General features: G+C 48.1%; 1 protein-coding gene across 1 annotated transcript; it reads left to right on the top strand.

Moving 5' to 3' along the window:
- Window positions 1-1,845: 1,845 nt before the first annotated feature.
- On the top strand, window positions 1,846-12,938 carry SLC52A3 (solute carrier family 52 member 3). The gene is made up of 4 exons (XM_028732051.2): window positions 1,846-2,044; window positions 6,328-7,411; window positions 9,783-9,906; window positions 12,410-12,938. Exons 2-4 carry the CDS (start codon window positions 6,351-6,353, stop codon window positions 12,620-12,622), a joined length of 1,398 nt encoding a protein of 465 aa, XP_028587884.2. The 5' UTR covers window positions 1,846-2,044; window positions 6,328-6,350; the 3' UTR covers window positions 12,623-12,938.
- The last annotated feature ends 221 nt before the right edge of the window (window positions 12,939-13,159 follow it).

The following is a 13,159-nucleotide window of genomic DNA, read 5'->3' as shown; positions in this document are numbered from 1 at the left end:
TCATTTAGTCGTGTCCAACTCTTTGTGACCCCCTGGACCAGAGCATGCCAGGCACTTCTGTCTTCCACTGCCTCCCGCAGTTTGGTCAAACTCATGCTGGTAGCTTTGAGAACACTGTCCAACCATCTCGTCCTCTGTCATCCCCTTCTCCTTGTGCCCTCCATCTTTCCCGACACCAGGGTCTTTTCCAGGGAGTCTTCTCTTCTCATGAGGTGGCCAAAGGAAACAAGCTTACTCAGAAGGAATTCCCACAGAGCTCAGTGAGACTTGCTCCCATGTAGGTGGATATAGGACCTGATTTTTCTTCCTATAGCCTAGAACACTCTTCAAAATAATTGTTAGGGCAGGATGCAGTCGTAATTTAAGGACATTTAAAAGACAACAACCACAGGTTTCATTGAGAAAGATTGGTTTGTGGTTAACTCCACTGAAACCTACGAAACTTCAAAACAGAGGCAGCTCACCTGTGGCCGTCCAGGTGTTGCTGGACTACATCTCCCACAATTCCTGGTCACCAGCTGTGTTTGTTGGGCTTAGGAGTGTGCAGAATGGAAGAGAGCAGCAGCTTCGGAAACCAGATTGGGAAGGTGCATTTTGGGGGGGAAATGAGAAGGTCTGATGGGGGAGGCAGAGGTTGGCGAGTGGAACTAGCAAATGCAGAGCCTCTCCATGTACTATAATGTCTGTTTGCTTTTAATCTACACTTGCAGTCTTTAAAATGGTGTAAAAAAAAAAAAGTTGAGACCTCTGTGGTGTAAGCAGGCAAGTAATAATGTTAATGCCCCTGACCAGGATTTTTATTTGTCAGAAAATAAAATAAAATAAATGTGCATGCTGCTTAATTGCAAATAAAACTTCAAAGCGGTTTCCAAAGGGTGACAGCCAACTAAGATTTATGTATTTATTTTATTGCAATTCCATCCCACTTTATCTGCAAGGAGCTCAAGTTAGTGTCTGTGGTTCTCTTAACCTCCTCATCTGACCCCCACAGCAACCCTGTGAGGTAGTTTAGGCTTAAGAAGCAGTGACTGGCCCAAGATGACCCAGCGAGGTTCATGACTAAGCAAGGCGATTTGAACCCTGGTCTCTTCCAGGTCCTAGTCTGAAACACTGCACCCTGATTGACTTACTCAGAGTAGACCCACTGAAATTACTGGGCCTAACTTAGTCATGTTCATTTAGCTGTGGTTCCTGCGTTGCGGGGGGTGGACTAGATGTCCTTTGGGGTGTCCCTTACAAGGGTGCTACAACCTACTTAATGCAATTAATTCCTGTGCGTCTAATGTGAGTAAACCACCCCCAAAGAACATAAAATTTGCATTGAAATGATCAAAGTTTTTTAAAAATAGGAGGGGAAATGTAAATTATAAGCTAAAATAACGGATTAAAATAGAATAAACTTGACTTGAAACATGAAATTTATTACGGTCAGCTTGAGAAACACGAATGGAGCTGCAATCCCAATAGCAAAACAAACATTTAAAGCAATATACAACAATGGATTTTAATGGGTGGGTGGGTTTGCTTGAGCAGAAAGCTCTTTGGCAGGTGCCAAAGGAGGGATGCAGCGACACCCTCTGCTTAGCATCAATTGGCAGGGAGTTCCAAAGGGCAGGATCTGCCACTCTGCACTCTGCGGATCAGCCTGGGCAGAAGAGAGGGATTAATAGCTCCCGGCAGCCATAATATATCCAGCTGAGCTGGCTTAGCCACTTCATCAAATATCAATAGTGCCTTTGGGGCGGACGGAGGCCAATCTTGGTGCTTCTGAGGCTCCAGTTTCAAGGCGGAGCTTCTGGAAGACACCCAAGGATTTCTAAAGAACCTGCCTGAGCAGAAACCAGCCTCAGCATTTCCCGGTCCATGTCTTGAGCACGCAAATGGTCTTGCACCTTTGCAGGTTCTGCTGGGTTGGGATAAATGAGGAAAGGCACTGGGTTCAGGATGCCCTGGGACCTTTTCCTGCTGTGAGGGCAAGAGCGGAAGGAGGTCACCCTTGTTCTCCTAGGAAAGTGAAGTTGGAGATCTGCTTCCATCACTGAAGGTAGGTGGAATCAAAGACATGGTCTGCATTTTGTGCATAGGTAAAGGTGAAGGGACCCCTGACCATTAGGTCCAGTCGTGGCCGACTCTGGGGTTGCGGCGCTCATCTCGCTTTATTGGCCAAGGGAGCCGGCGTACAGCTTCCGGGTCATGTGGCCAGCATGACTAAGCCGCTTCTGGTGAACCAGAGCAGCGCACCACCGGAGTGGTACCTATTTATCTACTTGCACTTGGACGTCCTTTCGAACTGCTAGGTTGGCAGGAGCAGGGACCGAGCAACGGGAGCTCACCCCGTTGTGGGGATTCAAACCACCGACCTTCTGATCGGCAAGTCCTAGGCTCTGTGGTTTAACCCACAGCGCCACCCGCGTCACATTTTGCGCATAGCGCATGGTTAAAAGCAATGACTTGCCTCCAGCTAAGTCTGACTCGGAGTAGACCCGGATAAATTAATGGCACTAAGTAAGTGGTGTATGCTGGCATCCGTCCATCTCAGGAGACGATGGAGGAGTGCTCTGTTGTGGGTGACGTCAAACCATCAGAGAGTTACAGCGCCTGCTGTGGCTGTAGAGATGGATAAGGGAGAGACATGTTTTGTTGCAGCTGGGGCAGATGGTTGTGTTGATGCAGGTGGAATCTCAGAGCTGGAAGAGACCCCCAAGGCTCATGTAGTCTGACCCCCTGCAATGCAGGAACTTGAGATGCAATGAGGTTGAGGGAATGTTCTTTCACATGTGGTGGGCTTGTAAAAGGGTAAAAGTGTGCTGGGAAATAATCCATAACGAATTGAAAAAAGATGTTTAAAAGTACTTTCCCCCCCCAAAAAAAAACAGAGTCCAGGTGGAAATTCCCAGGTGTCAAAAAAGGTTATTTATGTATGCCACTACTGCGGCCCATGTTTTGTTAGCCCCAAAATGGAAAACAAGCGAGGTCGCAACCAAAGAAGAATGGCAACTTAAACTGATGGAATATGCGCAGCTGGAAGACTTAACATACAGAATAAGAGAATGAGAAGAACAAGCATTTAGAGAAGATTGGAAAATATTTATTGAATACATGGGGGGAAATTGTGTGCACTTGAAAATGGCAGCATTAAGATCGACAGTACAAATAAGTTTTGATGGCTGTAATAATGGAATACTGTTTGGTAGAGTTTTTGTAAAATATGCAGGGATTTATGATATGCAAAATGAACCATGGAAAGGGAAGAAGGAAAGTCATTGATATCTTAAGGATGTTTAAATGAGTATTTTAAATTTTAAAACAGAAAAATGTAATTATATATATATATATATATATATATATATATATATATATATAGCAATGCAGGAACCGCAGCTGAAGAAAGCCCGACAGATGGTCATTTGTTACTCTCAATGGGTCTACTCTGATTCGGGCTAGCATTGGTACAGCCCTCTGGAAGATGCTGCTAATCTTGTTCCCTGCAGCTCCACTTACAGTCTTTGCATGAATCACGCATCCTGCACTTTGAGCCCGTGTGGTTTTCTTGCGCAACGCTTCCAGGTTTCCGAGAGCTGAGAGTCAAAGTCTGAGGGTGGGAGGCCTAGAGGACATTTGAGGTATTTGAGCCAGCCTATCCAAGCATTTGACTTGTATTGGAATGTGCTGTTTTATTTCGCAATGTACTGTATATGTTTTTTAAAAAACTGCTGGTTTTATGATGAGGTTTATCTTAAGCAAACTTGTTTTCAACATCTCATTTTGCAGCAGTAGAACGAGCATTATGTGCTTCTTGAAAGAGTAGAGGTGGCCCCAAGTTCTTAAGGTCGTTATCAGCCCATTTTGATTGATTGAGTTTATTTAAGGCATTCCCCCCCCCCACTGTACTACATAATCATTAATATTTCTAAGCAGTTTTTAGCACTGCGATGTTTCTCAGACAAGGAGACCCAGTGGATTTGTAACTGGCTGACTGACCGAACCCAAAGGGTGCTCATCAATGGTTCCTCTTCATCCTGGAGAAGAGTGACTAGTGGGGTGCCACAGGGTTCTGTCTTGGGCCCGGTCTTATTCAACATCTTTATCAACGACTTGGCTGATGGACTCAAGGGCATCCTGCTCAAAGTTGCAGATGACACCAAACTGGGAGGGGTGGCTAACACCCCAGAGGACAGGATCACACTTCAAAACGACCTTGACAGATTAGAGAACTGGGCCAAAACAAACAAGATGAACTTTAACAGGGAGAAATGTAAAGTATTGCACTTGGGCAAAAAAAAGAGAGAGGCACAAATACAAGATGGGGGACACCTGGCTTGAGAGCAGTACATGTGAAAAGGATCTAGGAGTCTTGGTTGACCACAAACTTGACATGAGCCAACAGTGTGAAGCGGCAGCTAAAAAAGCCAATGCAATTCTGGGCTGCATCAATAGGAGTATAGCATCTAGATCAAGGGAAGTAATAGTGCCACTGTATTCTGCTCTGGTCAGACCTCACCTGGAGTACTGTGTCCAGTTCTGGGCACCACAGTTCAAGAAGGACACTGACAAACTGGAACGTGTCCAGAGGAGGGCAACCAAAATGGTCAAAGGCCTGGAAACGATGCCTTATGAGGAACGGCTAAGGGAGCTGGGCATGTTTAGCCTGGAGAAGAGGAGGTTAAGGGGTGATATGATAGCCATGTTCAAATATATAAAAGGATGTCACATAGAGGAGGGAGAAAGGTTGTTTTCTGCTGCTCCAGAGAAGCGGACACGGAGCAATGGATCCAAACTACAAGAAAGAAGATTCCACCTAAACATTAGGAAGAACTTCCTGACAGTAAGAGCTGTTCGACAGTGGAATTTGCTGCCAAGGAGTGTGGAGGAGTCTCCTTCTTTGGAGGTCTTTAAGCAGAGGCTTGACAGCCATATGTCAGGAGTGCTCTGATGGTGTTTCCTGCTTGGCAGGGGGTTGGACTCGATGGCCCTTGTGGTCTATTCCAACTCTATGATTCTATGATTCTACGAGGCGATTGGAGCGCTGCGTCCATCCTTCTCCATTTTTTCTTTCTTTTAAGAAATTAGCAATCCAACCAACCTCACAGCCTTGGGCAGCGAGGGCATGGAGACCCATGGGAGCAACAGGACATTGGGGCATTTCTCCGCTCTCTGGGGGGATTGTATGGGGAAAAGATGGGTACCCAAAGTGCTGGCTTTAAACTGGGTCTGGACACAAGCAGGCAGCTGGCGTCACTGGCACAGAACTGGTGTCCCGTGTTCTGAACGCCTGGCCCCTGCCAGGATTCCCGCTGCCATATTCAACTTGGAAGATATTGCTGGAGAAACCCCACCACATAAGAAGCAGGAGGCAGTGTGGTGTGGTGGTTAGAGTGTTTGACTAAGACGTGGGAGACCAGAGTTCGAATCCCCACTCGCTCGCGAGCCTTGAGCCAGTCACCACGTCTTAGCCTAATCTACCTCACAGGGTCACTGTGAGGAGAAAGTGGGGAGGAGAAATATGTATGCCACCTTGAGTTTCTTGGAGGAACAGTGGGGTATAAATGTAAAAATAAATGAATGAGTAACATGAGATCAGGCAGTAGCCTATCTACTCATAGAGTCATAGAACTGGAGAGTTGGGAGGAATCCCAAGGAACATCTATTAATAATAATAATAATAATAATAATAATAATAATAATAATAATATTTCTATGCTGCCCTAGACCCATGAGTCTCAGGGCGGTTCACAAGCCAAAACCCACAATATAAAAACACAAATACATAATCAAAATATAAACAGCACCAGCTGAATAACGCCCCCCAAAACACATAAAAACAGTTAAAAACTATTATTTTTAAAACAACAACACACAATTAAAAAGCACTTTAAAAGAATGTGAACAGTGCTCTCTGCTGGGCAGCAGCAGCCCTTTTGTAGTCTAGACCATCTACGTATTCCAACATGGAAACCAGAGACGGAGGTCATGCAGTTCTTATTACAGGGGAGAGACCAGGAGCTGACCAAGACAGTAACTAAGCTCCTCTATTTGATTTTTTTGTCACCGAAGTATGCTACAGGATCCTGCCCTTGCTGGAAACCCACAGAGATGAGGCAGATTGCTCGCCTCTTCTGCCCTTTGGCGGGTGACTGTGCCGTTGGGGTCTCACTGGCCTGTCTATTCTGAATGTATTCTGAATGTTCTTATGTGATGCCAATAAAGGTTACTTGACTGGACTTAACCGTCCAGGGATCCTTTTTACATGACTTCAGCTTCAAGCCTTCCCAGATGGTTGCCTGGGAGGAACTGCAAACCTTCCTCTGACCCATCTCTCTTCTCCAGCAGGCACACCACCGAGGAGCGAGATGGCTCTGCTCACCCACGTGCTGGCTTGTATCTTTGGGATCGGCTCCTGGATGTCCATCAACGGCGTGTGGGTCGAGCTCCCGGTGCTGGTGAACGTCCTGCCCGAGGGCTGGTACCTGCCTTCCTATCTCATCATCATCATCCAGCTGGCCAACGTGGGACCTCTTTTCATCACCCTCATGCACAAGTGGAAGCCGGGCTTGCTGAGCGAGGCCCTCGTCATCTGCGTCGTGGTCTCCACCGGAGTCGTGGCCTGCTTCCTCTTGGCCTTCCTGTGGCACTACACCGTGGATTTCGGCGGGGCTCGCCACAGCATGGCCTTCTTCATCTTGACCTTCTGCCTCTCGCTGGTGGACTGCACCTCCTCCGTCACCTTCCTGCCGTTCATGGCTCGCTTCCACCCTCGATACATCACCTCCTACTTCATCGGGGAAGGTCTCAGCGGGCTGGTCCCTGCTCTCTTCGCTCTGGCGCAAGGAGCAGGGATCTCCAGCTGTGTTGAGGTTGCCATCCCAAGCAACCACACGCACAGAAGCAACGCCACCTTGGGCAATGTGAGCGCGGGCGACCCTGTCCCTTTCCGCCTAGAGACCCGCTACTCCCCCGCCAACTTCTCCAGCCTGGTCTTCTTCCTCATCCTGTCCGGCCTGATGTTCTCCTGCCTGGTGGCTTTCTTCTTCCTCAACCGCCTGCCCAGGGTGTGGGATCTTTCGGAGCAGAAACTCTGTGCCAGCGAGATCACCCTGCACTCCATCCGGAAGATCCCTGCGGATGGAGGGCTGAAAGAAGGGTTCACTAACTTCCCCGTGGAAGGAAAGGCAGAAAGTTGCTCCAAAGAAGACAAGGAAGGAGCTCCAGAGAAGGTTGTCTACTCCTGGACCACGCTGGCCTTCATGTATGTCCTCATCACTTGGTGCAGCTCCTTGATGTATGGAATCCTGCCCTCAGTGCAGAGCTACTCCTGCTTGCCCTACAGCAACTTAGCCTACCACCTCTCCACCACCCTGGGTGCCATGGCTGTCCCTCTTGCCTGCAGCATCTCTACGTTCCTGCCCAGCAGGTAGGTACCCACCCCCCCCTTGGCAAGAATTCTTGAGTTCTCCGAGCTCTGGGGTTGATTCTACCTCATGGGTATGTCTTGCTTTTGCCACCACCCCCTTAAAGAAGGCTCGAGATGCAACTCGCAATGAGGAAAGGTTGCATTTCATAGGATCATTGGGCTGTAGAGTTGGAAGGGACCCCCGTCATGTAGTCCAGCCCCCTGCAATGCAGGAATCCCAACAAGGGATACCTGAAGGAGTGTCTCCACCCCCATTGTTCTGCCTGGACACTGAGGTCCAGCGCTGAGGGCCTTCTGGCGGTTCCCTCACTGCGAGAAGCCAAGTTACAGGGAACCAGGCAGAGAGCCTTCTCGGTAGTGGCACCCGCCCTGTGGAACGCCCTCCCACCAGATGTCAAAGAGAAGAACAACTACCAGACTTTTAGAAGACATCTGAAGGCAGCCCTGTTTAGGGAAGCTTTTAATGTTTGATGTATTACTGTATTTTAATATTTTGTTGGAAGCCGCCCAGAGTGGCTGAGGAAACCCAGCCGGATGGGCGGGGTATAAATAACAAATTATTATAATATTATTATTATCAATGACAGATGGCCATCCAACCTCTGCTTAAAAACCTACAAGGAAGGAGAGTCCACTGTCTTCCATGGGAGACTATTCCACTGTCAAACAGCTCTAACCATCAGAAAGTTCTTTGTAATGTTTAGTTGGAATCTCCTTTCTTATAATTTTAATCTGCTGGTTCAGGGCCTACCCCCCCCCCCAGAGCAGCAAAAAACAAGCTTGTTCCATCTTCCATGTGACAGCCCTTGAGATATTTGAAGATGGCTCTCATATCTCCTCTCAGTCTCCTCTTTTCCAGGCTAAACATACCCAGCTCCTTCAACCGTTCCCCATTAGGCTTGCTTTCCAGACCCTTGACCATCTCAGTCGCCCTCCTCTGCACTCCTTCCAGCTTGTCAACATCCTTCTTAAACTGTGGTGCCCAGAACTGGACACACAGTATTCCAGGAGTAGTCCGGCTAAGGCAGAATAGAGTGGTTTATTTATTTAAACATCGCGACAAAAACTCGGAGGATTTGCGTAACCAGATAACCAATCAGCCAGATCCAATTAGTCAAGCAGCAACATTTCCTGCCAAGTAAAGGAGTGTCTCCCTTCCTGTTCCTGGACATAACATCAGGCGCCACCTCTCATCCTGCAACAAGGCAAGTTTATGGAAGTGTAGCCAGTTTGCCCACATTAGGCGCCAAGCAGAGGGGGCACTGCAGGTGGCGCTGAAACACTGATGAACGAGAGAAGGTGAGAGGCGGGGGGTGGCACCAATTTTTGGTGCCGCACAGGCCCTACTGAAATTTTAAAGCCCAAAGTCCGCCGCTCCTTAGAGTTGCCATATTTTTTGCTCCATAAGACACACCTGACCATAAGACGTACCTAGTTTTTAGAGGAGGAAAACAAGAAAAAAAATATTCTGAACGAAACAGTGGATGTATGAATTTTGTGGTTCATGCTGTGGCCACAGACATGTGATTTGACAGTGAATTTGGGGTAGCCCAATGCAAAAATCCTGAGGATCCCTGTGGATCTGTGCTTTGTATCCACATTTTTGCGCCATTGCGGCCCCACGCAACAGTGGGTGCGTGATTTTTTTTGGTGCAGGCTGTAGCCATGGACATGCTATGTGATCTGATGGTTAATTTGGGGTGACCCAATGCAAAAATCCTGAGGATCCATGGGATTTTACCTCCCCCCTCCAGAGCAGCCTCCTTTATCTCTAGCGTCCCTTATCTCCCTCCTGATCGCTTGCCGATCAGCGGCTTTGTTTCAACATCCACTTCCCTCTTTCAAAAAAAAATAAAAAGCATGATCTGCTTTTCGCCCCTGGGCAATTTGGCTCCAGGGACCAGGCATTTACTCCATAAGATGCACAGACATTTCCCCTTACTTTTTAGGAGGGAAAATGTGCGTCTTATAGAGCAAAATAAACACCCTGTAAGCAAATGCACGACAAAAAGAATCGCTGTTGTGTAACCTCACTGCAAGGAAATCAGTGCTGGATAGAATCTAACCTCTGCTTTGAGATTTGTGCAATCAAATAATAATAATAATAATAATTAATAATTAATAACTTTTATTTATATCCTGCCCTCCCCAGCCGAAGCCGGGCTCAGGGCGGCTAACAACAATAAAACAGTACAAAAGTATCAGGATGAATGCAAATCAACGATGCTCAATAAATAGGTCATCTGAAGGAGCTCTGAATCTCTCCGCTCTCTGTTCGAGGCTTCATCCCATGTGAAATCCTGACCCCAATTTGGCTTGAAATTCGCTGCCTATTTGCCTTGATGCTTTCCTTTGCTCTCTCCTCCCCCAGGTCCCTCGCCTTCTTGAGTGTCTTGGCATTCACCGGGACGGCCTTTGGCGCCTACAACATGGGCATGGCCGCCCTGAGCCCCTGCCCGCCCCTAAACCACTCAGAGTGGGGGGACGCACTCATCGTAAGTAGCTTACACCAAAGGCTCTGGCATTCTCAAGAGGGATGTTGCTCAGAGACGTGATGGGTGCCCTGCAGCCTTGCAAACGGGTCCAGGAAACTTCCTAACCCAGAATGGGTCTTGACAAGGACCCAAAGGCTGCAACGGTTCCTCACTGGCTGCGAGGTCCACATTCTGCCCCAGGCAGCCTTCCAGGGGCCGGTGGTGGGTGTGTCCTGGGGTCAACGGGGGCAGGGCACTGGGTGCAGATTTTGCAATTGTTCAGCAGGCTCCATTCTAGGCATATGAAAATTCAATTTCCTCCAGCCTCCGTTCAGGCAAGAGGTAGGCGTTCGGCCAGTTCAAGGACAAATTCCAGCCAAGCTAAAGTGTTCGAGGAGGGAACAGGATGAGGCCAAAGGGGGGTGGGGCCTACAGGGAGGGGTGGGGCCTAGGGAGAGTCCCAAAGGCCAGATAGAAAGCCCTACAGCTTCTCCCCTCCTCCCTGAAAGAAGATGAGGCCAGTTCCTGGAGGAGGATAGATCTACTTGGCTACTAGCCAAGACAAGTGGGACCTGAGACTGTTGTAAACAAAAATCTGCCCCTTTCCCCTTATGGGGTATCCAAGAGCCCATATAGAGTCCTTACGTAGGTTCCCTATTGGTAGGAGAAAATAACAGAGGCCAACCAGAGAATACTGAGAAGCAAAGCAACTAGTAAGCCTGATCTTTATTGATCTGTTGCAACAGGGTGCTCCCCTCACCCGCAGGAGAGGAGGAGGAACCCAGAACAATGGCGCACAAGGCCTTATAAAGACTTTTGAAATTCCCACCCTGTAGATCAAGACCACCCCCAGAAACATCATACATACATCACAGAAGGGGTGTAACCTAAGACCACCCCTCAGATACATCGCACCTACATCACAGAAAAAGGCGGTCTAAACAGAAATTTGAATGTTGTTTTTCTCCTGTCATTGTTAGTCTCCTGTCTGGCAGGTTACTTGATTGGATTGCCTGGGGAGCCTGGCCATTCTTTTGTAATGATAAATACTTAGTTCCTGGGCCAGGTCACAGGCTCACACCTTATTCAAACACAGACATACCCTTAAGACAGGATTTGTGAAGGAAAAGACAATGGGGAGTCTCTTCCATTTTCCTTTGACCTTGCAGAGAAAACATTTGGTCAGTTTGGGACAGTTTGGGAATCAAAAATGGTTCCAGGTCGGTCCCCCTGCGCTGATCTATGTACGTGCTTGGTTGGTACACTTATGAACATTGAACATATATCTAAGACCTCAAAATTCCTATCACAAGACAAAGGGGAGTGATGCTCTTCAGGATTTTACCCACTCCAGTTAATCCCTCTCGCTATGTTTCCCATTCCCCAACAGTCCATCAGTTGCTCAGTATGTTGTTCAGAAAGCACGACCAGTCCTTATTGAGCCTTTGGGGCTTTGTTTGCCCCAAACATGTTTTGTACTTCTGCAAACCTTGAGGGTTCTGTGGGGCCTGCGCATGCCTCCCTCTCACGTGTGGTTGGCACAGTTTGGGCTACATAACACTCGCTCACAGACCATTGGGAAGTGGAGCCTGCAACAGAATGTTGCAGCGTGGAATGCTTGTACTCAGCCAGCCAGGCCCTTTTTCGTGTCACCTCATCCTGTTCCCACCCCACGCCCGGCCACTCCATCATCAGCATTCTGTGCCCACTGAGCATGCTCAATGGTCATTTGGGTGCTTATTGGAGGGGTTCATTTTCATCCAAACCACATTGGGGTTTGGAAAAATTTCCCTTCTCTGTATTTTTGCCATTCCCCCAAGCCTGCTGATATTGCCCTCTTGAACTGAGTTTCCTGTGAGCATGTAGGGTGATGGCAAGATGGAGCCTCCAGGTTTAAAAGCACTCTACCACCATTTGCTGATGGGTGGGGAACAGGAAAGCTAATGTTTTCATTAAAGGTGTTGACCTTTAAAGCCCTAAATGGCCTCGGCCCAGTATACCTGAAGGAGCATCTCCACCCCCATCGTTCTACCCGGACACTGAGGTCCAGCGCTGAGGGCCTTCTGGCGGTTCCCTCACTGCGAGAAATGAGGTAACATGGAACCAGGCAGAGGGCCTTTTCGGTGGTGGCACCCGCCCTGTGGAACACCCTCCCACCAGATGTCAAGGAAATAAACAACTACCTGACATTCAGAAGACATCTGAAGGCAGCTGTGTTCAGGGAAGTTTTTAATGTGTGACATTTTAGTGTATTTTTTGTCTTTGTTGGAAGCTGCCCAGAGTGGCGGGGTACAAATTATAAATTATTATTATTATTTATTATTATTGCCCTTATCTCAAGTATCTGGCTAGCCAAGTGGGAAGCAGATTTCTGAACTAGGTTAATGTTTAGCTTGTTCCAATGCCGCTTCTGTGTGCTTAATGGAATAATGAAAGGGGAAGGTGATAATTTGTTGGCTTTGGGCCAAGAAAGGAATGCAATGGCAGAGGTTCAAACACACCTGCACCTTTTCTGTGCCGACAGGTGATCTCCTGGGTTCTCTTCAACGGGACCCTCGCGTACGTCAAGGTGATGCTGGGAGTGATCCTTCGCGGCCACAGCCAGAGCGCCCTCGTGTGGTACGGAGCGATGGAGCAGCTCGGTGGTCTGATTGGAGCTGTCATCATGTTCCCCTTGGTGAATGTCTACAGCGTCTTCAAATCGGCCGACTACTGCAGCTTCCGGTGCCCGGCGTGAGCTCAAGAGGAGGAAAGGGCTTGTCTCGGATCAATGCAGCAGTCAGGACGCTTGACCTGTTTCCAAACTGAAGGAAGGAACCGTGCAAATAAGTTCCCCTTAAGATCAAGGCGAAGGAACGCAGGGGATCGTCAGCCAATGTCACCCTTGACTTCATGTAACGGTGACAGGTGATGGATTAACTTTAGACATGGCTCCGCGCTCCTCCTCCTCCTGCCCTTTCTTAACCTTGGATGGACAAGAACTCTGCTGCAGGGTTCAGAACCTGGCCAAGGAGTTGTATAATGCCTTGTAAATAAATCAGTCGAATTACCAAGTCCTGTGTCAAACCTGGATTCAGCACAGACGTTGCCACCAGTTGCTTAAGGTCCCTTTGGGCAGCCGTAAGCCGCAGCCCACACCAGTGAACTTGCCATTTAGTTTTTCAAACCGTTTTTGTAAATTCAGTATTAGGACCTTTGAGTCCTTAATCCTTTATTACTGTGCTTTGCTTCACCTAGGTCGAGCTAGGATTATAAGACTTCAGAATTTTTGGGA

The sequence above is a fragment of the Podarcis muralis genome, chromosome 5 (assembly GCF_964188315.1).
Source record: "Podarcis muralis chromosome 5, rPodMur119.hap1.1, whole genome shotgun sequence".
Taxonomy (NCBI): domain Eukaryota; kingdom Metazoa; phylum Chordata; class Lepidosauria; order Squamata; family Lacertidae; genus Podarcis; species Podarcis muralis.
Note: the sequence above shows the minus strand (reverse complement) of the source record. Positions and strands in the feature narration are given on the sequence as shown.